We start from the raw sequence: 27,110 nt of genomic DNA on the forward strand, positions 1-27,110 counted from the left end.
TCACATTGATATACAAGTTTATTCATTCTTGCCATCATTTTTTGTTTGTTTTTCAATAACATGACATTAAATAAAGAAGGCACTTACAAAAAAACAGTTAAATTATAGACGTGTTATTATATATATATTTTTAAACAACAGATTGATGGACAAGAGATGACAGCACCCTTTGCAGCCTTTTTACAGTACATCTCATATAAGTGGTCAAATCTACCACGCTCTCCCTCTCTATATATCTACAATACAGTAAAAACTGTATTCATCATTATCATCATTATAATTGTTAATGCCCCTACTATGCTTTTACATGCATAACTTAATCTAAAAAATATTAAAATATAGAAATCATAAAACACAAGTTGTTTATTTAATTTTTTATCACTAGTCAGTGGTTCATTAGTCGTTTTTACATGTTAGGCTTTGTGGTTTCTTTGTGCAAGTCCTGGTACAGCTCTGTAAGACGAGTGGCCTCTCTCTGTCCCGACAGCAATGCACCATGAGTCGTGGAATAGTATTTCCGGTGGGTGGCTTCCCCGGCGAATAACACCTGTAGAGGCTGAGAGGGTAAAGAGGAGAGGAAGGGCGAGGAGAGAGGTTGAAAAAAATGAGAGGATAAAGAGGCATACAGAAGAATACAATAGAGAAGGAGATAGGTGGATAGAGGAGAGGGCAGAGATGGAGAAGAGAGGAGGGGCGAGAAAAAAAACAAGACAAGACCTTTAACAAACCAGTGAAAGTCGTCATGACCCAACATATGTTATGCATACCCTATTACTGCCTCCGAGCCATGGGGCTACATTCCAAATGCCCCCCCCCTATACTCTACATAGGGCTCTAGTCAAAGGTAGGGCAAAAGTAGTGCACTATATAGGGAATAGTGAGCCATTTAGATGCAGCCATGGGGAGCTCTTTTAGGCTCTGTCTATATGTAAGAAGGCTGCTTGTGACAATCTGTCACTCTTTTGACGGGAGGGGGATTTCTCGAAGGTCACGCTGCTCCTTTAACAGTCTTTAAGTGGCCACACACACACACAGTAGCCACACACACACACAGTAAGACAGAACCACACACACACACACACACACACTAAGATAAGGACACAGTCGTCAGGTTTCAGGGGCTAATGTGCTGGCCAAGACCCATGATTCATAATTGATCCAACACTGTGACTGTCACATCCCTTACTGCCTTACTAGGTGGCATAGTGATAACACAGGCACACTGACAACATGCTACGAGTTCCTTGCGTGGCTGAAAAGAAGCATCACGCCTCCAGAGACCAATGAAAGTAAATACATTCTCATTACGCTTCACACCACTTAGTCATTGGGGAAGGCCTTTCACCCTATAACCCACCGTGGTTGACACATTGCTCCTTACTTTTCACAGCACCTTAGCTAATCAGAGTCATGTTTCAGTGGAAAACGTTTTGAAACTGAGTGAAACAGGGAGGTACTAACTGAACTTGTTCAATAAAAACACTTGTTTTTCCATTTCATTGTACAGTACAATGTTTTGAAACGTCTCGCTACGGTGTGTCCTAATTAACAGCTGATACACTACATCCAGTTCAAATACATGCATATTTAAGTACGTGTTATTTAAATACTTCTTTTCTGTTGGACTGTTTTCAAATAATGTGGCCACATTTTTAAGTATTTGCAAATAACTTCCTATAAATATACACAACTATATTTCAAATAGCCCTAGGACCAAACAGACCTGGGTTAAAATGCATGGAATATTTAAAAGGTGTATACGCATTTTCAAATACAAGCCAATACTTCCCAAGTGTATTTTCAAATGCATTCCAATATTCAACTACTTCCATTTCGAAATAAAAAATAAAAAGTCTAAATACTTACTTTGAAATTTCTTTAAAAGTTATTGAAATACCCTAAATAGTATTTGAACACAAGTCTGCATCCAGATCCAGAAGCAGTTCTTACCGGAGCCTTGGTGCTCTTGGTGTAAGGCAGGGGCATGGCTAGCTTCTCCACGTCACCCCCACTGGAGCCCACCCGGGTGAAGGAGTAGGAGCCACGGATGTATGGGTTACTGCCCCACGATGAGCGCAGGATCCGCCTCGGCTTAGGAATGTTGGGGTTCCCTGAACGAGGGAGAGAAGGAGGAAGAGGGAGGAACAGTGAGGTGAATGGAGAGGATGGTCGGTCCAATATAAACCATTTGGGTGGACACTGAAACATCAACATCCACACACACCAACACACTCTCTCTCTCACACACAGGCACGGGTGCACACACACACACAACTCTTCCGCAGGTGGAAATAAGCCATTGAAAGTTTCCTAAGGTAATGGCGATGCATGGTGAGTGATCCTCTACCCATCTAACATAGGTGATCCTCCAACACATCCAATCCAATCTCCTGTATCGGTACTAATCAGCTACGGTCCCTCTTAGAGGCCATACAAACTCTAGTCCATCTGCAATGAATCTGCTTCGTAGGGGAGTAAACCGAAGTGACCTACATCAGGGGAGTGTGTCAGTGTGTGGGTTAATGGGTCTCTGTGAGGGGGGTTCTCCCTATGGAAGTAAACAACGTGAGGGCAGGCAGCGAGTATCGCTCAGAGCAGAAGACAGGGTTTATGGTTTATTGTGTCCGTTGGCTTGGCTGTATAGGGAGGCGTAACTGTGAAGCCCTAGTGACGCGTGCGTGTGTCCAGGAAAGCCTCTGACGTCATCATTAAGTGATGGTAACCGGGTCAGTGACATATGCTAAGCCTAGACTGGACTCTCCAATGATCTGTTTGTCAGCTAACTGGCTTGACCAGAGGATAACTTAGTCCTCGAAGGAGGACAACAGTCACTTACTGTCAGCCACAACACTGAGCTTTGTCCACCCGTGAGATGGGATGCATCCCAAATGGCAACCTATCAACTTCGCTAGCTAGCTAACCGACAACTGTAACAATGTATTTAAGAGACAACAAGTGCTCATTGTGAAAACGCATTTATGTTTTCAATAAACATTGGAGACAAAATATAGATTACATGTTGTCAACAATCAAAGCCAACCCCGTCTGTTTTGCTTCATAGTGGGGCACGCGTCGGTTTTGCTGCTAAACAACCAACCCCATCTATAGCATAATAGTGACCCTGTCAAAAGTCTTTAATGTTCATTCCACACACACCTTTATCTAAACTATTTAAACCAGGACAGTGTTCTTATATCCCTTAACCTATTTTCTCTGTCAATATGAAAAAGACTGAAGCTGTACAGAGCCACAAGGCTAATCTCGGCAGCCCAAAGACAACTGTGTGTGTCCTGTCTACACTATCATTTACAGTGTTTTCCAGGGAGCGGGAACCTTAATATGGCCTTAACGTAAGAGAGCAATTTTTCCCGTCTCATGTCGAATCGAACAATTGATTTTCTGTCAGGTTCTCTCTTAAAAAAGACCCATGAGTCTCAACCACAGTTGCCGCCATTTTCAATTTGCTGTGTTTCTTTTCGTCACCATTACTCTTAATAGGGGCCTGTTCATGGGTGAAAGACAACTTGATACAGTCGAGCAGCTATGGCAGAGACTTACTCATCTCTTCTGTGAGAATATTGCATGTATGTCTGGGATGCAGAACCACAGGCAACTCCTTTAACAACTTTGTGGGATCAACATTTCTTCATCCAATCCTTACTCCACCTATTAAGATCACAGTGACTAAAACTGACCCTGGGCCAGTTGTTATGGGATGCACATGTATTCAACACCATCACTCTGCCGGACGTCTATGTGTCTCATTCAGCATCAGCCCCCCAAACCCCCCCCTGGGAAAAGCCATATACCTCAAGGCTCGGAATGATGACGTCACATGATGATCTCATTTCCTGTATTTAATGTATACCTAGAGGCGCACTAGGGCTGAATAAGTGGAATGACTCTTCAATGGGTCACCGTGACTCACTGGGAGCACAGTATTGTTGCACTCATTCAGCCCTCAAGGTTACAGTGTGCTCGTAACAGTGTGTGTGTGTGTGTGTGTGTGTGTGTAAAAGTATTCCTTCCCAATACTGATGAGTTGAAGCACAGAGCATGATTCATACTCAGTGAGGGAATGCTGATGATGGCCTATCTCAGTGAGTTATTTAGGTCAGTGGTCCTCACTCCATCAAGAACACATGATTTGATTAATAAAAATACTAATAATATGTTACCTTTATTTAACTAGGCAAGTCAGTTTAATTAAGAACAAATTCATTTTTTCAATGACGGCCTAGTAACTGTGGGTTAACTGCCTTGTTCAGGGGCAGAATGACAGATTGGTACCTTGTCAGCTCGGGGAGACCTTGAGTAGCTGAAATCTAGTTAGTGCTAGACTTGTATAAAAGCTTTGGCTCGATTCAGAAAACTCCCATTGTTACTGTATATCACTCACTCACACACAGACACACAGAGTCAATGGACGCATGTCGATGTCACAATGACACAAACACACAGACATGCACACTGACAAACACACAGACATGCACACTGACCTGTGAAGCGTCGCAGCAGCTTGGTGCAGGTCTCGGCCACCGTCTCGTCGTCGCAGCGCTCCATGAGCAGTGCCTCCTGGCCACAGATCCAGCCGCTCAGCATGTGGCCGTAGCGCTCGGGCGGGTACAGCACGTCAAATGAGCAGATCTTACGGTACCACAGCTCCTCGGGGTAGACCGGCTGCTCCAGCTGCGCCTCGTCCTCCCACACAAACTGGATGCTGTTGCACTCGGGGCTCCAGAAGGGATCGGCGAACTCCAGGAAAATCTTGTCAGTGGTGCTGATGCCGAGCTTCTCGATGGCGAGGACTTTGTCCTCGGGCAACGAGGGTGAGAAGAGCGCCTCATGGCGGTTCTTGAGGACGCCGAGCGAGGCGGTTACGATCACGTGGTCGGCGGGGAGCGACTCGAGGTCCTCGCACTCTACGCTGATGGGGTACGCGTGACCCGGATTGGGGTTGGGCTCACCATGGCAACGTTGGTCGTCGTTATGGTCGCCGTCTTCGTGCCGATTGTTGTTGTCGCCGTGAGCGATCTCCTCCTGTTGCTGGGCGGAGTAGTTCCAGTGGACGCGGCGGACGGGTTTCCCCAGGTGCATCACGCGGGACGGAATGTCCTGCGCCAAGAGGTCCACGACCTTCATGAAGCCTCCCGGGATGACGTGGTGGGCCCCTGGGATCTCCGTCCACTCGCCGAACTCACTCAGCGAGACCTCGTCCATGCTGGGGGACGAGCTCTCACAACTCTCCACCTGAAGGACAACACACATACAAACAAACAAAGTTAGTTTGACTCAGATCAAATTGAGCTCCTTTATTAGCTGCTCTCACAACTCTCCACCTCTTTCCAATCAATCAACTCATCAATAAATCAATCAATCAGTCAAATGTATTGAAGCTCTTTTTAATAACCCAGCCTAGAAGCCCAGAGAGCAAGTAGCAGAACAGTGGTTGGAAGAAACCTAAAGAGGAACCAGACGATGGCTGCATCGGATAGAAACACAGACAAACAAGTCTGTTCAATTCTGGTCAAATGTATCTATTTTGTTTCAAGCAGATTTTTTTTCTGTTACTCTTTGATTGGCTAAAACTCCTTATTGAATTGAGGCCAAATTAACCTCCTCTACCAAAGCGCTACTTAATCCTAGTTGAATTGCCTATTTATTGGCCATGACATCTTATCAAACTTTCTTTGGGTTATCATTTTTTAGCTCAAGTCTACGAACCCAATAGTTTGTTTACCTAACTAGAGCCTCAACAACAGAGCCTAACGTTTCCCCTGAGGAAAACTCTTAAATCATGGCCTTGGCTGCCACTAATGAAAACTTTGGACATAAGTGGCACATTATCCCCTACATAGTGCATAGGGTTTTAGGCAATGATAGTGCACTACATTGGTGATAAGGTGCCATTTGGAATGTAGCCCTAATAATTGAGTGCCGGTGGACCAGGAAACGAACTGAATAAATACACAAACACAATAAGGCTTGCAATAGCTATATTTCCTGAGGTAAATTGTTGTTGTCGTCCTCATCTTTCTCTTTCCTGGATGCCCTGTAGAGTTGGCTCTACGCGTAATAAAGGGCTTCCATTTTGTTGTCCGCTGTGTTTCTATTAGCAAACTGACCTTTAAGTGATCAACACTAATTTGAATCCAATGAGTTATTGGGTATAATTACAAGGAGCAAGGATGGAGCAATAACATTGCCAAGCTAAATGAAGCTATTGCTAACATAAACAAGATAATGTAGCTAAAGCTAACATTAGCCAGAGTTTCTGGGAAAGGGGGATACCTACAGTTGTACAACTGAATGCATTCAACTGAAATGTGTCTTCCGCATTTAAGGTGCGGGGGGGCTGCCATAATCGACATCCACGTCTTCAGCGCCCGGGGGTTAACTCACGCCATTTGCACACACTGTATATAGACTTCCTTTTTTTTCTCCATTGTGTTATTGACTGTACGCTTGTTTACTCTATGTGTAACTCTGTGTTGTTGTTGTGTCACACTGCTTTGCTTTATCTTGGCCAGGTCACAGTTGTAAATGAGCTTACCTGGTTAAATAAATGTGAAATAAAAATATATATTTTAAAAAACTGCCTTGTTCAGAGGCAGAACGACAGATTTGTACCTTGTCAGCTCGGGGATTCGATCCAGCAACCTTTCGGTTACTGGCCCAAAGCTGTAACCACTAGGCTACCTGCCGCACCTATTTACGCTTGATTTCCTGACCTGCTTGTTCAGTTGAGTCATAAAGCATGCCATAAACTCTTGTATTGTGTGAGACTTGCGTGAGAGTGCAAGTCTAAACCTAGCAGGAGCATCACATGCTGCGTATAAAGAACTGGCTTGAACCAGAACTGTGCGAGAGGCCATAGAGGTGCACCAATTCTCTCCAGAGATGAGTGATTCAGAATACAGCACTGTTGATTTAATATGGAAAAATAGAAAGAAATGCCCTCCGTAACGACTTTTAAAACGGGTTTTCTTGGAACACATAGAGCAATCTTACATACCTAGAAGGGAACGTTATTGGATTTGCATAATGTTTGCGTAGTTAATGTTTGCGTAGTTAACTAGAGCTCTAGCATCTTTTATAGTCTCTCAGGAGGACCCACTCCCCCTTACACATTCACACCCCTATCCCTACCCACCCTCCACACACACACACACACACACACACACACACACACACCTTGAGGTACTGCTGGAGCATGGACAGCTTGAGTCTCTTGGTGCTCTCCGAGTCGTCGGGGTCCAGCGTGATCTTCTTGCGCACCACGTCCCTCGTGAACACCCCAACGCTGTTCTGGCTTTCAGCACACACAGGCTTCCCATTCTGGAAAAACTCCTGAGTCAACTCGTATACCTGGGGAGGAGAGAAGAGGGGTAGAGCGGATGGCAAGAGGGGAGAGAAATGTGAGTTTGACGGCCATGGTATAAGCTGTAATGATGTGTAGAGGGTCTGCATCCCAAATGGCACCATTTTCCCTTTATAGTGCACTACTTTTGACCATGGCAATTAGGGCACTGGTCAAAAGTAGTGCACTATATAAGGGAATAGGGTGCCATTTGGGACGTAAACAGGGTTTGTCTGGGTACCAGTCTGTTTTCATTGTGGTTCTATTTTGCAGTATTTTGCTACTACCTTATCCAACAGCCAAGCATCCAAAATAGAGTGTTCCTGCTACTGTGGCTATAACAGAGTCTGAACATTCATAATCTACTGGGGTGCTTCTAAAACTTTAAAGGGGCCATCTGTAAGGTGATCACTTTGTTGTTGTTTGAATGCCAAATGTGCCCTTTAAAGGGTGCAGCCAGGTGAGAATGTATGACATCCTTTAACACCGTGGCTTGGCTGCACGGGAGGGTGGAACTTAGTACATTATTCAACAACGGATTGTTTTACATTTTTCCACACTTTCTTCCGAGGCCTGTGACTTCTACAATACAGGATATATAGCAAACATGTATGACAGAACTTCTTCTATCCAAAGCACACACCTCTTTTAGAAGGAACTGCCCACTCATTGGACAAAATGGGGAGCATCATTGTGTAGGAGGTCACACAGTATTATTTCCATTGGTATTTACATGGAATTTACTAGGAAACTATGTTATTTTAATTCATACTTTCTGGTACTTAGTTACAACAATTTAACACAACTGGTAATGACCTGGTACCAAATGGTGCCTGTTTTAAAAACAAACAAGTAATTCATAGATTATTACTGCGCACCATTTTACATGCCATTTCTCAGGAAATACCTGGGATGACGCCAAATGGCACCCTATTCCATATTTAGTGCACTACGTTTGACCCATAGGGCTCTGGTCAAAAGCACTACAATACGGTTCCATTTGGGACACAGCCATTCCTGTGCCGTCAAAAACGGTGCAACCGTGAAGGTGTCTTATCTAATGAAGTGAAACGGTGAGCTGAACAAAGAGGGTGGAGGGAACTGGAGCTGAGCCGTCAGTCACGAGACTGGTGATCGCCCGGGGTGCCATTCCAAGGGAGTACCGGGTTACAACAGGTAAACACCACTGGCACTGGGAAATAGGAGCTATGGTAGGCTACCGTAAAGTAGCCGAAAGGAGCCTATTCAGTAGCCTGGGGGTTTTCTGCCCATGTATGAGGGTGATGGGGGTAGGCTACACCAGCACAAAAGCAATAATGGCATTATAATGAATATAAGTGTCGATATGACAGTAGTAATAAAATGCTATTATTGTCAGGTCTTGCTTACATGGTGTGCGTCTTAACGCAATGGCATCAGTTGGAGCATGTGCATGTCACATAAACAAGGAAAGCTGGTGAGTGCATTACTGATGTTGTTTTAATGCTCGAGGGTGTGCTCTCTCAGTGATGACATTTTGTGACGATAATCGTCCATTGTCACCGGCTTGTTTCATCCGAACGGTGCCGTCCCTTCCTCTCTCCTGTCTCGACGTTTCATTCGGTGGTGGCTCGGGCACCTGCTGGGTGCACATAGTTCTAGCTTTTTGTGCTTTCGGCTTCGGAGGTGTACAGTACGTTCAGGCTGAGGCTCGGCATCAGAAGACGAATCATGAGAGATGTCATGATTCATTTCTCCCCCACCATCTGAGTCGTTTTCATTCTGAGTTTATAGCAACGCTAATGCAACATGTGCATCCGCTCGTCTTGATCTTCTTGGCATTGTAAATTACGCATGCTCTCACCATGTACTCAAAGTAGACCGATAAGGCTGCTTGGATTCGTTTGTTTCCCCTCGCTCATCAACTCACCCATTCTCCCGCATCATATTTCCATAATTTATTTAATTTGTTGTTATATGTATATATGTTATATGGAAATTCGTTTTGGTATACTTTAGTTGAGGCAATTAACGGGGTAATTATCAACTGGGCACCGCACCTTCAACTGTTGGGAGGAGTGGCCCAGGCCCTACTGTCGGGAGAAGGCGGGGCAACGGGGAAGAACATAAACATTTTTTAAATGCCCTCCTAAAACTGGTTATAAATCCAGTTACAGTGCCTTGCAAAAGTACTCATCCCCCTTGGTGTTTTTCCTATTTTGTTGCATTACTACCTGCCATTTAAAATGGATTTTGATTTCATGTAATTACTTGTTTCACAAAAGTATACAAAAATTATAAACGGAAAAAGGGTGCGTGCATATGTATTCACCCCCTTTGCTATGAAGCTCCTAAATAAGATCTGGTGCTGTCACGCCCAGACCTTAGAGAGCCCTTTTGTTCTCTATTTTGGTTAGGTCAGGGTGTGACTAGGGTGGGCAAACTTTTTATTCTATTTCTTTGTTGGCCGGGTATGGTTCTCAATCAGAGGCAGCTGTCTATCGTTGTCTCTGATTGGGGATCATACTTAGGCAGCTTTTACCCACCTGTAGTTTATGGGATCTTGTTTTGGTACTGTGCTGTTTAGCCCTACTAAACTTTACGTTTCGTTTGTATTTATTGTTTTTTTTCAGCGTTCAATGACTAAAGTAAGATGTACACCTACCACGCTGCATCTTTGTCCGATCCTTCCGTCAACAAGCGTAACAGGTGCAACCAATTACCTTCATCACATAATTAGTTAAATAAAGTCCACCTGTGTGCAATCTAAGTTTCACATGATCTCAGTATACAGTGGGGCAAAAAAGTATTTAGTCAGCCACCAATTGTGCAAGTTCTTCCAATTAAAAAGATGAGGGAGGCCTGTAATTTTCATCATAGGTACACTTCAACTATGACAGACAAAATGAGAAAAGAAAATCCAGAAAATCACATTGTAGGATTTTGTATTTATTTATTTGCAAATTATGGTGGAAAATAAGTATTTGGTCAATAACAAAAGTTTATCTCAATACTTGTTATATACCCTTTGTTGGCAATGACAGAGGTCAAACGTTTTCTGTAAGTCTTCACAAGGTTTTCACACACTGTTGCTGGTATTTTGGCCCATTCCTCAGTCCTCAGCAGTCCAATCCCTATACCTTTCGCAGAATATCAGTCTGTCCCTGATGTTTTTCCTGGAGAGAAGTGGCTTCTTTGCGGCCCTACTTGACACCAGGCCATCCTCCAAAAGTTTTTGCCTCACTGTGCGTGCAGATGCACTCACACCTAACTGCTGCCATTCCTGAGCAAGTTCTGTACTGGTGGTGCCCCGATCCCACAGCTGAATCAACTTTAGGAGACGGTCCTGGCGCTTGCTGGACTTTCTTGGGCGCCCTGAAGCCTACTTCACAACAATTGAACCACTCTCCTTGAAGTTCTTGATGATCCGATAAATGGTTGATTGATCTTACTGGCAGCAATATCCTTGCCTGTGAAGCCCTTTTTGTGCAAAGCAATGATGATGGCACGTGTTTCCTTGCAGGTAACTAAGGAAGAACAATGATTCCAAGCACCACCCTCATTTTGAAGCTTCCAGTCTGTTATTCGAACTCAATCAGCATGATAGAGTGATCTCCTGCCTTGTCCTCGTCAACACTCACACCTGTGTTAACGAGAGAATCACTGAGATGATGTCAGCTGGTCCTTTTGTGGCAGGGCTGAAATGTAGTGTAATTATTTTGGGGGGATTCAGTTCATTTGCATGGCAAAGAGGGACTTTGCAATTAATTGCTCATAACTCTTCACAACAATATAGAGTATATGCAAATTGCCACCATACAAACTGAGGCAGCAGACTTTGTGAAAATATATATTTGTGTCATTCTCAAAACTTTTGGCCATGACTGTACACACCTGTTCTGAAAGGCCCCAGAGTCTGCAACACAATTAAGCAATGGGCACCACCAAGCAAGTGGCACCATGAAGACCCAGGAGCTCTCCAAACAGGGCAGGGACAAAGTTGTGGAAAAGTACAGATCAGGGTTGGGTTATAAAAACTATCAGAAACTTTGAACATCAAGGAGCACCATTAAATCCATTATAAAAAAATTGAAAGAATATGGCACCACAACAAACCTGCCAAGTGAGGGCCACCCACCAAAACTCACGGTCAGGCAAGGAGGGCATTAATCAGAGAGGCAATGATAACCCTGAAGGAGCTGCAAAGCTCCACAGCGGAGATTGGAGTATCTGTCCATAGGACCACTTTAAGCCATACACTCCACAGAGCATGGTTTACGGAAGAGTGGCAAGAAAAAAGCCATTGCTTATAGAACAAAATAAACAAACACGTTTGGAGTTCGCCAAAAGGCATGTGGGAGACTCCCCAAACATATGGAAGAAGATACTCTGGTCAGATGAGACTAAAATTGAGCTTTTTGGCCATCAAGGAAAATGCTATGTCTGGCGCAAACCCAACACGTCTCATCACCCCGAGAACACCATCCCACAGTGAAGCATAGTTGTAGCAGCATCATGCTGTGGGGATGTTTTTCATTGGCAGGGACTGGGAATCTGGTCAGAATTGAAGGAACGATGGATGGCGCTAAATATTTTAGAATTTTTTGTAGTTTAGTATTTCTTATTATTATTTCTTGTTTGTTACACACACAAAAATATTTTGCATCTTCAAAGTGGTAGGCGTGTTGTGTAAATCAAATGATACAAACCCCCCAAAAATCTATTTTAATTCCAGGTTGTAAGGCAACAAAATAGGAAAAATGTCATGGGGGTGAATACTTTCGCAAACCACTATGTTAGTGGTATTAAGATTCTAACAACGACAGTGTGTTATATAGACTTATTTAGGAAAAGTCAAGGAAGGAGGGGGGCATGACTTAAAAAATGTCAGAGTAGCAGATTTAAAAAAAATTCATGAGCAGTTCAAATGACTGCTTTAGCTGTCCCAGATTGAAGTTCACATTCTTTTCCCATGGAATCAGAATGTTTATGTTTACCATTGCTGCACTAAGTTACATTGTAACCACAAAGGTCATATGATAATGACATGGTATTCGATTGCATAACCTTATCATCTTGTCTTACCTCCCTGGTGGAACGTTTTGCATACAAAGACCAGGTGTGTGTTCATTAGGCACCAAACAGAAGAAAACACTGAAACAGGGTGGGTCAACCTGAAAACTACATTTTAAAATTCCCTAGCAAAACTTTCAAAACATTTCCGTTGCGTGCCCTAATGAACTCGACCCAGGATGCACCACACCTTTGTTGACAATATAAAATAGCCTCCGGTTGAAATGGGATCCTCAAGAAACACATTTTCAAAGACAAATAATTGTTAAGCTATTTCTTGTCCATTGCCTCACACTCATGAAACATTAGACAGGATTTCTATGTACCTCCAATCCTGATGTGAAACAAAACAACCAAGTCAGCTTCGGAATGCTAATCCTACTGCTTAGTTAATTATGCTGCTTTCCAGACAGAGGCACGGTGGCGATTAGCGCTTAGCGCAGTTGTAATGATACATGGGAAGGGATAAGTGTTTAGTGCTGCTGTAATGATGCACGGTGGGGGTTAGCCTAATGCATACCGTAGCTCTGCTGTGTTGATGCTGCTGCTACACTGCAAAGTGATTGGCATCTTGGAAATGGATTATACAAGGGATTACAGCATAGAGGTATGCAGACTGACACACATGAAATCAGGATAAAAGCATTGTTCACACTGTATGTTGCAGCTCCCTAATTATTACCAAAGATGGTTTAGTATGAAGATACACTACCGGTCAAAAGTTTTAGAAAACCTACTCATTCAAGAGTTTTTCTTTATTTTTACTATTTTCTACATTGTAGAATAATAATGAAGACATCAAAACTACTAAATAACACATATGGAATAATGTAGTAACCAAGAAAGTGTTAAACCAATCAAATTATATTTTATATATACATATATATATAATTCTTCAAATAGCCACCCTTTGCCTTGATGACAGCTTTGCACACTCTTGGCATTCTCTCAACCAGCTTCACTTGGAATGCTTTTCCCACAGTCTTGAAGGAGTTGAAGTCTTGAAGCAGTTGTTGGCTCCTTTTCCTTCATTCCGCGGTCCGACTCATCCAAAACTATCTCAATTTGGTTCAGGTTGGGGGATTGTGGAGGCCAGGTCATCTGATGCAGCACTCCGTCACTCACCTTCTTGGTAAAATAGCCCTTAAAGAGCCTGGAGGTGTGTTGGGTCATTGTCCTGTTGAAAAACAAATGAGTCCCACTAAGCCCAGACCAGATGGGATGGCGCATCACCGCAGAATGCTGTGGTAGCCATGCTGGTTAAGTGTGCCTTGAATCCTAAATTAATCACAGACAGTGTCACCAGCAAAGCACCCCCACACAATAACACCTCCTCCTCCATTCTTTATGGTGGGAAATACACATGCGGAGATTATCCGTTTACCCACACAGCATCTCACAAAGGCACCAAAAATATCAAATTTGGACTCCAGATCAAAGGACACAATTTCACTGGTCTTAACGTCCATTGCTAATGTTTCTTGGCCCAAGCAAATCTCTTCTTATAATTGGTGTCCTTTAGTAGTGGTTTCTTTGCAACAGTCTCCTCTGAACAGTTGATGTTGAGATGTGCCTGTTACTTGAACTCTGTGAAGTATTTATTTGGGCTGCAATTTCTGAGGCTGGTAACTCTAATGAACTTATCCTCTGCAACAGAGGTTACTCTGGGTCTTCCATTCCTGTTGTGGTCCTCATGAGAGCCAGTTTCATCATAGCGCTTGATGGTTTTTGCAACTGCACTTGAAGAAACCGTCAAAGTTCTTGAAGTTTTCAGGATTGACTGACCTTCATGTCTGAAAGTAATGATGGACTGTCGTTTCTCTTTGCTTATTTGAGCTGTTCTTGCCATAATAAGGACTTGGTCTTTTACCAAATAGGGCTATCTTCTGTTTACCACCTTACTCTGTCACAACACAACTGATTGGCTCAAACGCATTAAGGAAAGAAATTCCAGAAATGTACTTTTAAGAAGGCACAGCTGTTAATTGAAAAGCATTCCAGGTGCCTACCTCATGAAGCTGGTTGGGAGAATGCCAAGAGTGTGCAAAGTCATCAAGGCAAAGGGTGGCTATTTGAAGAATCTTAAATATACTACATGATTATGTAGAAACTGCTTCTCTAATAGAAATCTTCGATCTCGCTTGTAGGCGATGTTATGGAGACTTTGGCTAGCTAAGCTCATGCGCAGAAACACGTTATCGGGTCTAACGGTCGTCTTACGCCGAACTCTGCATGTGCAGGCCGTCAAATCAAAGGCACTCCTTAGACGGCAGGGTAGCCTAGTGGTTAGAGCGTTGGACTAGTAACCGGAAGGTTGCAAGTTCAAACCCCCGAGCTGACAAGGTACAAATCTGTCGTTCTGCACCTGAACAGGCAGTTAACCCAGTTAACCTGAACAGACAGTTAACCCACTGGTCCTAGGCCATCATTGAAAATAAGAATTTGTTCTTAACTGACTTGCCTGGTTAAATAAAGGTAAATAAAAGAAAATAAAGACGTGAAGTTGTTTTTGGCAAAAATGTGAGAGTTTGTCACTTTCACCATGTTGGAGTAATAACATGTTCAGTTACTTATTGGCTCGACTCTAAGTGGTGCCTTCAGATTACAAGAAAATGAACACCACGGAATAATCTTTCCCTTCTCTCATTAACTTCTCAAACCCCAAACCCTGGTATGCCGAGTGCTTCGCAAGCGTTCTCGGACGTCTCGCAATGTTGCGCCTCTGGGTTTAGAAATTATGTTATTACTGTGTAGTTATCCATGTTCGTACAGTGTGTTCTTAAAGGAATGGGTACTGCTGTGGAGAATGCTGTGTTATTAAGGTGGATAATAGGGAAGGTTCTTCTGTGTTCAAGTGCCTTGAAATAGTTCCAGTTCCGTAAGCGTTGTGAACAAGTCGCCACAAGCTTGATACACCTCTTTCTGGCCCACTCAATGTGAATCCTTTAAAAGTTGACTTTGGTATTTGTGTTCTTTATTGGTAACTTTGCTGCTTGCAACACTTATGGAACATAACTATTGTGAGAATTACTCAGGGACATAGAGAAAGGGAAGTGTGCAGAAAGCGTACCCCTTTCCTCTGCACAGTGTCTATTTACTCTGAACTGAAGGGTAGTTGGGGGAAGCCAATGTTGTGAGAATGTACTATACACACCTGTGCTATACACACCTGTGCATACGTGCCACTGTCTATGTACAGTATCTAAATTCAGTCATGGGTGGCTCCCTGTGCACACATCAGTGGTAATCTGGACACACACACCTCTGGACACACACCTCCCACACACCTCTCTCCCCTCACCTCATTGTAGAGGTCACTGAACTCCTCGACCAGGTCCTTGGGGATCCTGGTACCGCTGTTGGTCTGGTAGTGGGCCACGCCGTTCTTGGTGTACAGGCTGATGCGGCCCACGCTGCGCTCGCCGTCCGTGGTGTGCTCCAGCAGCCCGTTGTCCTCCGCCAGGTGGTACACCGGGTTCCCGTTAGCGCCATGGATCCAGGTGGCTCCGAGCTCCAAAGTCGTTTGTCCTGGAATAGGATGGAGGAGGAGAAGATGAAGAAGAATGTAGTCCTCACTGTAGCTCAGTTGGCGCTTGCAATGCTAGTTTAGTGGGTTCGATTTTTGGGATAAAAGCATCTGCTAAATGGCATATAAATACGTAATACACTTAGTGTCTGTCCCAATATGAAGTAATGTTTTGGCCATGCAAGTAGTGAGGATATTGGGACAGGCTTAGGCTCCGTTCAAAAGTAGTGCAATATATAGGGAATAATGTGTCATATCAGATGCACCTTTGGGGTCACACTTACAAACTTTGTTTACCCACCCCAAGCACTTGATTGTTTGTGTCAGTTTATTTGGGAATAAGTTGAATGGAATGGAACTTGAATTCAATGAAATAAGCAGAGAAATGAGAACAGGAAGTTGTTTTAATTGAATGGACATGAAGGGAACTACAGTTAGAGGGTGTCAATTCAATGAATGTGACTGCAGCCTACTGGACATTTTGAGGATGCTACAACCACCTACTCGAGAGATACTTGTTATTGAAAGGGCTTCATAGAGAATGAGGAATAGGGATAAATAAATCTTTTTTTTTATATATTGAATTGAAGCCATGTGTGGCAATGGGAGTAATCGAACTTGTTCAGCTCAAAGGGGATTTTGCAGGACTAACCACACATCCATCCGAGAGACAAATTCCCCAATCACATTTTGAATTGAGAAAGCTTAATTGGGCTTTGCAAAGCACACATTCTGATCCAGTGTTATTTTGGGAAGGCTTTTAGCATTAGCACTGATAGCGTAAACCCATAGAGAATAGAGGGGGGCACCTTTTGACAGCTAGATGTGAGTGCGGGGGAAACAACCTGATGATTACACACTCACACAGACATGTCGAATGTCTCAGTGAGTGAGGTTCGGAGCTTTCAGCATACAGAAAATGTTAACTATTTAAGAAACAAACACCCATAGAGTCATAACCCATGACATTCCAGGGTCTGGTTTAGCGGCGTTTCCTCCATGTATTGTTTCTTACTCGCTCTTCGTGTGTTTGTAGTGTATAAAGTTCATTGCATCATTTCTTACCGTGCTGAATGCTTTGAACTCTCCCTCCGACGCGGTCTGACGCCTCTAGGACTGTGACATCCGTGAAGCCGCTTTCCAGGAGGCTCTTGGTAGCTGCGAGACCGGCCAAGCCCGCGCCGATCACTACTATTCGAGGCTGTCGACGAGTGCGTAGGTCTCTACTAAGGGGGTCATCAGTGCTGTCTGAAGATATTTCACAACTTTGCATGCCGTCCAAGCTCCTCTTCTAGGGGGTCTGAGGGGGAAACAGAAACAGAGAAACAAGCCATTAGTTAAAAACAAGTCAATCCTTGTGTGGTCCAGCGGTATAAAGCGCTGACTTTAGAACCCATGCAGCCGCCAGCACAGGTTCAAATCCGACTCCTTGCTCTCTCATTCTTACTCACTCTCCTGTCTAATAAACATGAATGGAACTACACACAAAAAAACTAAGCAAGTCAATTTCCCTCAGGCAAGATGAGGACAGAAAGTATCTTTACACACAGGGGGAGATAGCATCAGTGGGTACTCAATTTTGAGTGTTCTCAGTTCAAAGTAAAGTCCTCCGTACACAGTATTGTACACAGTACTGTACACAAACCCTCTTTCAGATCAAATACCCGTTATGACATCAAATCTATTCCGGAAATAGAATTTCATCGCGCTTTCCTGAGTATGCGTACTTTGAGTGTGAAAGGGGAACGGGTTCCTCGTGTTATTAAAACAGTCGCTATTTCAAAAAGGTCTTGCTATTTTGTGGCCTAGTGTGGTCTGGCTGTCTAAGCCACTGTCTCTGGATAACATACCCATCTTTGTTAAAACACCTTACCGTTGCATGGATAAGAAGTAGCTGTGCTGTGTAAGTGGGGGCTTATTATATTTAAGCAATAATGCCCGCGGAGGTGTGGTACATGGCCAATATACCTCGGCTACGGGCTGTTCTTATGCACAACTGGCGTCACTAGGGGGTATTCTAGTGTATAATTCTATGTTGTGTTCTAGTTTATATTTTCTATGTTGGTGTTGTGTATGATTCCCAATTAGAGGCAGCTGGTAATCGTTGTCTCTAATTGGGGATCATATTTAAGTAGCTATTTCTCCCACCGGTGTTTGTGGTATATTGTTTTGTATTTGTGCATGTGCACCACGTAGTCACGTTTAGTTGTTCGTTTATTGGTATATTTTTGTTTTGCTGAAGTTTCACTTGGAAATAAATATGTGGAACTCAACATCTTGGTCCCGTGCACCTTGGTCCCGTTCTTACGACAACCGTAACAACAACGTACCGCGGAGTGCCTGGACAGAGCCCTTAGCCGTGGTATAATGGCCCTACCACAAGCCCCCGAGGTGCCTTATTGCTTTTATAAACCGGTTACGTAATTATAACAGTAAAAATAAAGGTTTTGTCATACCCATTTTTTTTTAACCTTTATTTAACTAGGCAAGTCAGTTAAGAACAAATTCTTATTTACAATGACGGCTGTCAGCCAATCAGCATCCAGGGCTCGACCACTCAGTTTACAATAACATATAGACAACTGTGTCTGAGGAAACTAATGCAAAAGAGAGCATATTTAAAGCGCATCTCCCTGATCCCATTATACTAATCTAATGTAGTTTCAAAACAAAACACTAAGCAACACCAAATGAATGAGACTCATGCGGGTCCTTGATTGATTGTTTGGGGCGACGGCATTGCAGGGTTGAAATGTTGAGGTGAAATACGTTTTTTATTTAATTATTTTCTCACAGACTTCCTTCCACCGCTCTCACTGAAATAGCGTGTGTGTACGCAAGTGAGCTGAAGTGCTGTACCACGGGGCCTTGCCAAATGGAAAATAGGCACATTTGACAGAAAGCAGGCAGTGGAAGAAAGGACACAGGAGAAGAGAGAGAAAGAAAGAGAGGGAGATGGTAAAAAAAATAAATAGGAAAAGCAAGAGAGACGAAAGATAAAAAGTATGTCTGTTTGTGAAAGATGAAGAGGGGATGGAAGGATAAAGGAGGAAAATGCATTAGGAAGCAGACTAAACAGAGCAGTAACGTGTTCCATTATCCTCATTTTTCATTTTTTTTTTATCATCCCTGAGCGCACCCCCCCACCCCTCCTCTTCCTCTGAGAGGTGAGACCATATGCTACCTCCAGTTCCTACATATGACGCACTCCACTCCCCTCTCCCCCACAAAACCTCCCCGCTCTGTCACCACGGCAACGCTGCTGCACATGGCAATGCTGCGGTACCATACTGAGAAACCGTCTCGCACACACAAGAAAAAGGCGAACCAGGGTCACGCGGTCAAACCGGTTCAGTGAATCCATTACCGTCTATTTAGAACTGCAGCTGCGTCTGGGGTATGCTGCTCATCTGAGCTTCCTAAAGGTTTGCTGTCTACTGTTTCAGATGGCACCATTTTGGTACACAAAGTGCAAGAGGACGGAACCAAAACAAACCAATTTGAGTACACTTACTACCACCCAGACCAAAATGTGGATTATAAACTGGGTGGTTTCATCCCTGAATGCTGATTGGCTGAAAGACGTGGTATGTCAGACCGTATACAACGGGTATGACAAAAAACATTTTTTAACTGCTCTAACGTTGGTAACCAGTTTATAATAGCAATAAGGCACGTTGGGTGTTTGTGGCATATTGCCAATATACCACGGCTAATGGCTTTATCCAGGCACTCCGCGTTGCCATGGTATAATGGCCATATACCACACCCCCTCGGTCATTATTGCTTAATTATATCACATGCTGTTTAGAGACTATGGGAACTAATTCTCTTCACACTATGTACCGTGGGAAAGAGGTCTCCTCGAAACTGGTTTCAAACTAGTTGTGTTCAATAGGCTTGAATACAGTACACAGTGGCTGTGTTTACACAGGCAGCCCAGTTCTGATCTTTTTTTCACTAATTGGTCTTTGACTAATCAGATCAGCTCTGAAAAAGATCTGCTGTAAAAAGATCTGATGGGATTGGTCAAAAGACCAATTAGTGGGAAAACGATAAGAATTGGGCTGTCTGTGTAAACGCAGCCTAAATAGCTCAGGAAAGTTAGACACTGAAAGTTCAGGCACCAACTGCAGTGAGGATCATATTGAAAATGCTGTACAGACTATGGGAACTAATATAGTTCACAGTATATTGCAGAAAGGTTAGATACATTTCAAGCACAAACAGCAGTGATTGCAACACTTGGAAGTTCAGAACCTTCTTCCCAGCTGTGTTCACCTTTGACCTCACAGCTGTCTTCATCACAAGACTAAGAGTGTTGAATAGTGAGAAATTATAATAGTGGCGGGCTGAGAAGGAAGCAAAACGTGTCTGGACAAGTCCTAGCTGGCTAGACCGTTCAATGAGTCTGAATAGGGTTCCATTTGGGATGTAATCCTCTTTCTGCATCCGTTTCATAGCCCTCAATGGTCAAAAGCAGTACAATTCTCTGTCTGCATCTATTTCTTCACATCCATTATGTCGGTGATGCCTTGACTGGAATATTCACACGATCCTGAAAAGTGCTAATCATACCTCAGTAAACTATCAACAAAAGTTGTGGTATTCGTCACAGATGCCGAACGTCTAATATTTAAAAAACATAATCCTGTGAAATGACTTATTATTTCAGAATGGATTCCCATTTGAAATAGAAATGGTGGTTTGTACATATATAGACCATGTTTATTGCCTGATTTTATCCAGCGAACAGGACCAGCGTTGTGGACTGAATACCCAGGGACCTAGTCATACACAGTGGTACACTAACAAGGCCACTACACATTCTCCAAATTAATACGATTCTAGGAACAGAGGAATAGCCTTGTGGCCTTGAGGCATAGAACTGAACAGCAACGGGGAGAAAACCCTCATCAGCAAGAATAGAGTGGCTACACACACATACTGTAACATCCCCCTCTTTGAGCAGGCAAAACTAGCTAGCTAAGTAAGTGAATCTCTCTCTCCCCCTCTCTCCTTCCCTCCCTCCCCCCTACCCTCCCTTCCCATTTTGGCATAAATTAATTGTCTTTCTCTCTCTTTGAGTCAACTACTCACCACATTGTATGCACTGCAGTGCTAGCTAGATGTAGGTTATGCTTTCAGTAGTAGATTAATTATTTGATCCTTTGATTGGGTGGACATGTCAGTTCATGCTGCAAGAGCTCTCATAGGTTGGATGACGTCCTCCGGAAGTTGTCATAAATACTGTTTAAGTCTATTGGAGAGGGTGAAAACCATGAGCCTCCTAGGTTTTGTATTGAATTGAATGTACCCAGAGGAGGACGGAAGCTAGCTGTCCCCCGGCTACACCATGGTGCTACCCTACAGAGTGCTGTTGAGCCTACTGTAGACCTTCATTGCAAAACAGTGTTTTAATAAATTACTTGGTGACGTGTTTAGTTTAATCTAAAAAGGATAACGTTTTAAATGTTTCACAATTTTTTATTTTATGAATTCACTGAGGAGGATGGTCCTCCCTTCCTCCTCTGAGGAGCCTCCACTGGTGCATACACACAATCAATCACTCACACACACACACAGCAATAATACTCCCGATAATGACGATCCTAATTATGACAACATTCATCCATTTCTTTGGGCTAATAGGCATCCCGGGTCACCTCACAACTGAAACGATGGTGGAGTTAAGAGTCGGCTGACTAAGTGCCTGCGGGCTGAGGAAAAATTCAAATGTATTTTTACTGCTCATGATTTGGTATTTTTCAATCCTTCCTTCTGTCACATATTAACCTATATTAACCTGTGTTATATTAATAATAGTTTATGGGTGTGTACAGAGCTTTAGAGGTGAAATGTTAACACACACCAACACACACACTTATGCTTTTCCTATTTGTGGTGCAGCTTGTTTCATGGACCAAAATAAAAAAAAGTGGTTTTAATGTAATTGAATTGAGAGGTAATGGGGGATGAATTGGACCTTTTGCTAAGTTCAGGCAGACACATGTAAGATAAGCCACGAGCACACTGTGCACACCGCGGGCCTCCGTGAGGACACACAGCGGGGTGTGATGTCAGCACATCCTTTTTGTAGGTCACCGAGACATTTCCTGTTGAAGGACCCACAGTGGAGCTCGCTCAAGGAGCCCATGGGGCCCACAGCAGAGCAGCACCACAGTTACAGGCCGATAAAGTAAAGGCGTCCCAGCCAAAACAGTTCGGGAAGAGTTTGTATCTTTTTTTGTTATTAGTGTTCCAAGGCAGAGTCCTCAATCCGTGTTACGGATGCTTCTCATCAAGTGAGAGGAAATCCAGGGGAAAAAGATCAAGCAAACACGTTTCCCTGTTGTTCCTTCCCCATCCCCACAACACAAGGTGACACATCTAAACCGGGAAAAATACCCCTTCTCATCCGTAAGACCACAGTCACTCTATGGAGGCATGTAGCCTAGTGGTTAAGAGTGTTGGGCCAGCGCCGTGGACGTTAAAGGCAGCACCCCCGCGCACCTCTCTGAGTCAGAGGGGTTGGGTTAAATATGGAAGACACATTTCGGTTGAACGCATTCAGTGTGCAACTGACTAGGTATCCCCTTTCCCAGAGGCTAGAAGGGCCTGTAACTATGTAATAAATGGGACACAGAGGGTTCCAAATAGTGCACTACTAAGGGGCCCTGGTCAAAAGTAGTGCACTGTATTGGAAATTGGGTGCCATTTGGGACAAACTGTTAGTGGATTCCCTGGATTCCTTCAGGGATTCTGAAGGAAGATGGCCTTCCTTTCTGACTGTAATAACAGAATAACCTGCTCATAATACATGCTTCTCCAAAGCTTTATTCCTGCATCCACATTTACTTGTGAAGCAATATGGGATCTTGTATGCAAGCACTACTATAAATCACCAGGTAAAATGACATAATACGCACATTCAGCCTTACTTTCTGAATCACCAGGAGAGTAAAAAGGTATTGAATGTCCCAGGGTGGTGTATTTAGTGTATTGCATATACAGTAAAGCTGCCTAGTACTATTACAGTAATACAATGGTTTTACTACAAAACAGCAATAAGATTTACAGAGAAAGGATCACAGAATTGGGCTGCTGTTACCCAGGCCACATACACTCTCTGTCACACACACACGTGCGCATGTACACACACACACACGTGCGCATGTACACACACACACGTGCGCATGTACACACACACACACACACCTCTCTCTCCCTCCTCGGACCAAGACATAGAGCCACTGTGATTCCGTTATCCCTGGCTGGTTAACGGACTCGCCACATGTCACCACTCCTCTCTCCCCAGTAATGCCGCAGAATGCAGAATAATGGGGGCTGGACCCGGGGTGGGGAACTCTACAGCGTTTGACCTAGAAACGAGTAACCTAGCCTACATCTGACTGACATTGCTCGAGGTTGCTCTTTCCAGGGGCAGACCAGGGCATAAAAAGGGACTGTAGGGTTAAAAAGAAGTCTGCCTGTCATTTGTTGAGTTGTAAGGCCACCCCCTCCCTTTTCCTTCCAAATACCGGCCTTCCTAAAACACAGACACACACCCTTCCTCCATCCAACTCCTCACCGTCTGCACTTCAGTCCACTCCACAGCTGCTTTCATGCCACATCCGACAACCCTGGAACATCTCTGGTCTGGATCAAACCCCTAGAGCGCACTGCAGTGCTTGCTAGTGTGGCAACACGACGTCTCACTTCCTCAAGACCGCAAACATCAAAAAGGACAAGAGCGCTCTAGCCTTGGGATGCCCCGGGCCCCGTGCCAGACAGGCCCCAGAAATTCCACACCTCTCTCCCAGCTCCGGTGTTCCAGAGCTGGGATGCTAGGGCTAGGGGAGGGCCTCTGGCTGGGTGTCATCCATCCTGGAGCCGTATAAACAGGAGTGCGGTGCCCCTAGGACTAGAGTGGTAATGCCAAAGGTAAGCCGCAGTTCAAAGGGTACCGCCCCGCAAGGGGAAACGAACTGGTTGGAATGCGGTCAGGTGGTGCACAATGGACAGTAGTGCCTTTTGAAAACGTTGAAAACAAAGAGCGGTGATTCTGAATGGTGAAGATTTGTGGATACCACCTGACAGCATTGAGTCCAGACAGATCATATTCTTTACTTTACATAACGATAAACCTTGACTTATTTTGTAGAACAAGGGTATTACACCTTCAGGCAATGTACATATGCTGGTAATTATTCATGCATAAACTAGTGGAATTTCGCAAGAACAGCTGTAATTATTTTTTTCCCCATCTATTTTCTTATTCATTTGGTTACAGATAAGGGACTGAATCAAATTACAATAACATTGTAAAACAAGTTAATTGAATAAAATGATTTTCCATCCCATTCATATTCTATTCATATAATATGAAATAAAGAGAGGGATGAATGAATACAGGCAAGATAGAGACGGAAAGGGGGAGAAAATGCAATTGAAGTTCTCAAGTTTATTTTGCTGACCACAGAGAAAGTAGCGTTGAGTTCCAGACAGGCTACGCACGGCTGTGTGTATCTCATCCTCTGCCACGTAATAGTCAAAGTAGCAACACAGACCACCAGACCACAGTTCGAAATAAAGAAGAACGACTAGTTCGTCTTCTGTGAGATATCCTGATTCAATGGGGAGAAATATCTAGTCAAAACGGAATAGAAAATACACCAGAATACACATTTTACACAGAATTAAACTTAGGCTATAGCAATAATGTTTTGAACATCCAAAAGCATCATTTTACAAAGCGATGTAAACAATCGAATTAGGATCATTTGCTTTATATTTGATTGGTTAGGACTACATAATTCAACACTAGGCATAAATACACTTGCCTACAACAAGTACACACCGTACCCTACTGTGACAGCTGCAGCTCAGCTGTTTACTTCTTTGCTATCCACAATGTTGATGAATATTATAACCATGACTGGACTGCGACGAATGGCGTTTTACATGTTTTACCTTCTAGGAAACAAGCTTGATTTCAGGAGGCGCTCATTACCTGACTCCGTTAGTCTTCAGTTTTAAACGTGAGAATTCTCCTCTTCTCCTTTGTGTTTTCCTCGTACCCGGCTCCGCTTTGTATTTATATGTGCCTTGAAACCAGAAGCAGCCAGTTCCCCGTTGCCGCTGCCTCCCCGCTTAAAGGAGCAGTACAATCAAAAACGTGATTTACTCAACATTTCCACAATATGAGATCGAAATAAAATTCTGAAATTGGGGAAATTGTGAAAATGCACTTTTAGTTTAAGAGCTTTTGGAGAGAAAACAACGCCTAGAATTTCAGTCTGTTCAGGTGGGATGGAATTTTGGTCCTTGCTAATCAGTATCCTTGGGACCTCCCTTCCCCAATTGAAGTTGACATTAACAATGGTTACTGTAAGGGTTAAGATTAGGGTTGGGTAAGGGTTATGGTTAAGGTATGGGTTAAGGTTAAGGTTAGGGTACGGCTGTCCCAAGTATCCAGGATAGCACTGATCATGTTTTTTTTGCCTAGACCATGACATCACAATCTGATTATTTTGACCAATCACCAGTCATCTTTTATTTGCATAATATGTATCCTCTTTGAAGTGGTATGAGGGTATGCTCTAGTCTAGACAGTCTAGACAATCCTGTCCACCAATCAGGGCTGTGTATGTAAATATATTTGCAACTGTATTTTTTAGTTGTTGTTTAATTCATTTATTTAACTTGGCAAGTCAGTTAAGAACAAATTCTTATTTACAATGACGGCCTAGGAACAGTGGGTTAACTGCCTTGTTCAGGGGCAGAACGACAGATTTTTACCTTGTCAGTTCGGGATTCAATCTAGCAACCTTTCGGTTACTGGCCCACGCCAAAACAACCACACGATCAGACTGAGCATTTCAACGGCAATTGAAATATATTTTGAGTTATTTTTATTAAAATTAACACACACAGTGATTTATTAGACATACAGTGATGATTAAAAAATACAAAATAAAAAAAGACCGCATTGGGTCTTAATTAATATGAGCAACCCTGACTTGCCCAACCAGCACTGCCTGAGGTGAGTGCCCATAATGGCTAACAGAAAGGATAATTTGTAGACACCACAAACTGTAACTGCATATTGGCCAACAGCAGAGCTATTCATGTGACTCTAGGAAAAAGTGTTCGAGAGAAAATCAGAAAAAAGACAAGAGAAATTATAGTTTTATAGAAGGATTACAGTAAATGAACTGTGCAGGTGCTGGTTTACGATGTGAAGATGCTCAAATTAAGTGTGTCACTCAAACTACAGCAAAGGGCTGGAGTTCCAAAATTCTACAATTCCCCGTTTTTAAATCCCGGTTGGAACAATCCTGGAATAAGGAAGAAATCAAATCAAAATCAAATCACATTTTATTAGTCGCATATAGATATTTGCAGATGTTGGCGCAGCGAAATACTTGTGTTTCTATCTCCTACAGTACCTAGCATTACGAAACAACACAAAAATCCCCCCCTCCCATTTTTTTTAAGGACACCTATTTTCTTGACATAGACTGACCAGGTGAATCCAGGTGAAAGCTAGGATTCCTTATTAATGGTAAATCCACTTCAATCAGTGTAGACAAAGGGAAGGAGATAGGTTAAAATAAAGATTGTTATGCCTTGGGGGGGGGGGGGGGTGGACACCTGCTTGTCGAACATCTCATTCCAAAATCATGGGCATTAATATGGAGTTATTCCCCCTTTTGCTGCTATAACAGCCTCCACGCTTCTGGGAAGGATTTCTTATAGAGAAGCATTGTGGAATATTGGAATTGGCTTTTCAGTTTACTTCTTGAACTGCATTGAAAAGGAATTGATAATAACCAAATGCTTTTGTAGATATCCTATAACGACAACCATTGTAGCACGGTGTACTGTTGAAATATGTGTTCTCGGTGTGTTCAGCATTCATCATGGCCAAACTATAAACAGTCTGTCCCTACAAAGAGGTCTTTGTCAGAGTTTGTCTGAGGATAAGAGTTGGCAGTTGGCAAAAGCAAAGCCCTTTCAGTGCCTATCCATCCATCATTGGGTGTTCCAGGGGGCCGGGAACTAATCTGCCTTTTGTTTCCAAAGGGACAATAATAGCCCATGGACAGTCCTGCAATCAGTTAAACCTTTTAGTATTAGTTGATTAAAGAGTATCTTCAACCCTCCCAT

The 27,110-nt window shown here is 43.3% G+C and overlaps 1 protein-coding gene across 1 annotated transcript; it reads right to left on the minus strand.

Moving 5' to 3' along the window:
• On the minus strand, nucleotides 1–25,406 carry smox (spermine oxidase). Its single transcript, XM_020497080.2, has 7 exons — nucleotides 24,952–25,406; nucleotides 17,004–17,238; nucleotides 15,714–15,940; nucleotides 7,195–7,368; nucleotides 4,500–5,250; nucleotides 1,951–2,111; nucleotides 1–556 (listed from the first exon to the last, which is right to left on the minus strand). Exons 2-7 carry the CDS (start codon nucleotides 17,209–17,211, stop codon nucleotides 407–409), a joined length of 1,671 nt encoding a protein of 556 aa, XP_020352669.1. The 5' UTR covers nucleotides 17,212–17,238; nucleotides 24,952–25,406; the 3' UTR covers nucleotides 1–406.
• Nucleotides 25,407–27,110: the final 1,704 nt, after the last annotated feature.

Source organism: Oncorhynchus kisutch, linkage group LG12 (genome assembly GCF_002021735.2).
Source record: "Oncorhynchus kisutch isolate 150728-3 linkage group LG12, Okis_V2, whole genome shotgun sequence".
NCBI lineage: Eukaryota > Metazoa > Chordata > Actinopteri > Salmoniformes > Salmonidae > Oncorhynchus > Oncorhynchus kisutch.

Excerpts from the sequence above, each read along its gene's own strand:
- smox (XM_020497080.2), bottom strand. The coding sequence starts at position 17,211 with ATGCAAAGTTGTGAAATATCTTCAGACAGCACTGATGACCCCCTTAGT. Across the intron at positions 15,941-17,003 it reads AGTTCAAAGCATTCAGCACG|GACAAACGACTTTGGAGCTC; the intron begins GTAAGAAATGAT and ends ATCCTATTCCAG. Across the intron at positions 557-1,950 it reads CCAAGAGCACCAAGGCTCCG|CCTCTACAGGTGTTATTCGC; the intron begins GTAAGAACTGCT and ends TTACCCTCTCAG.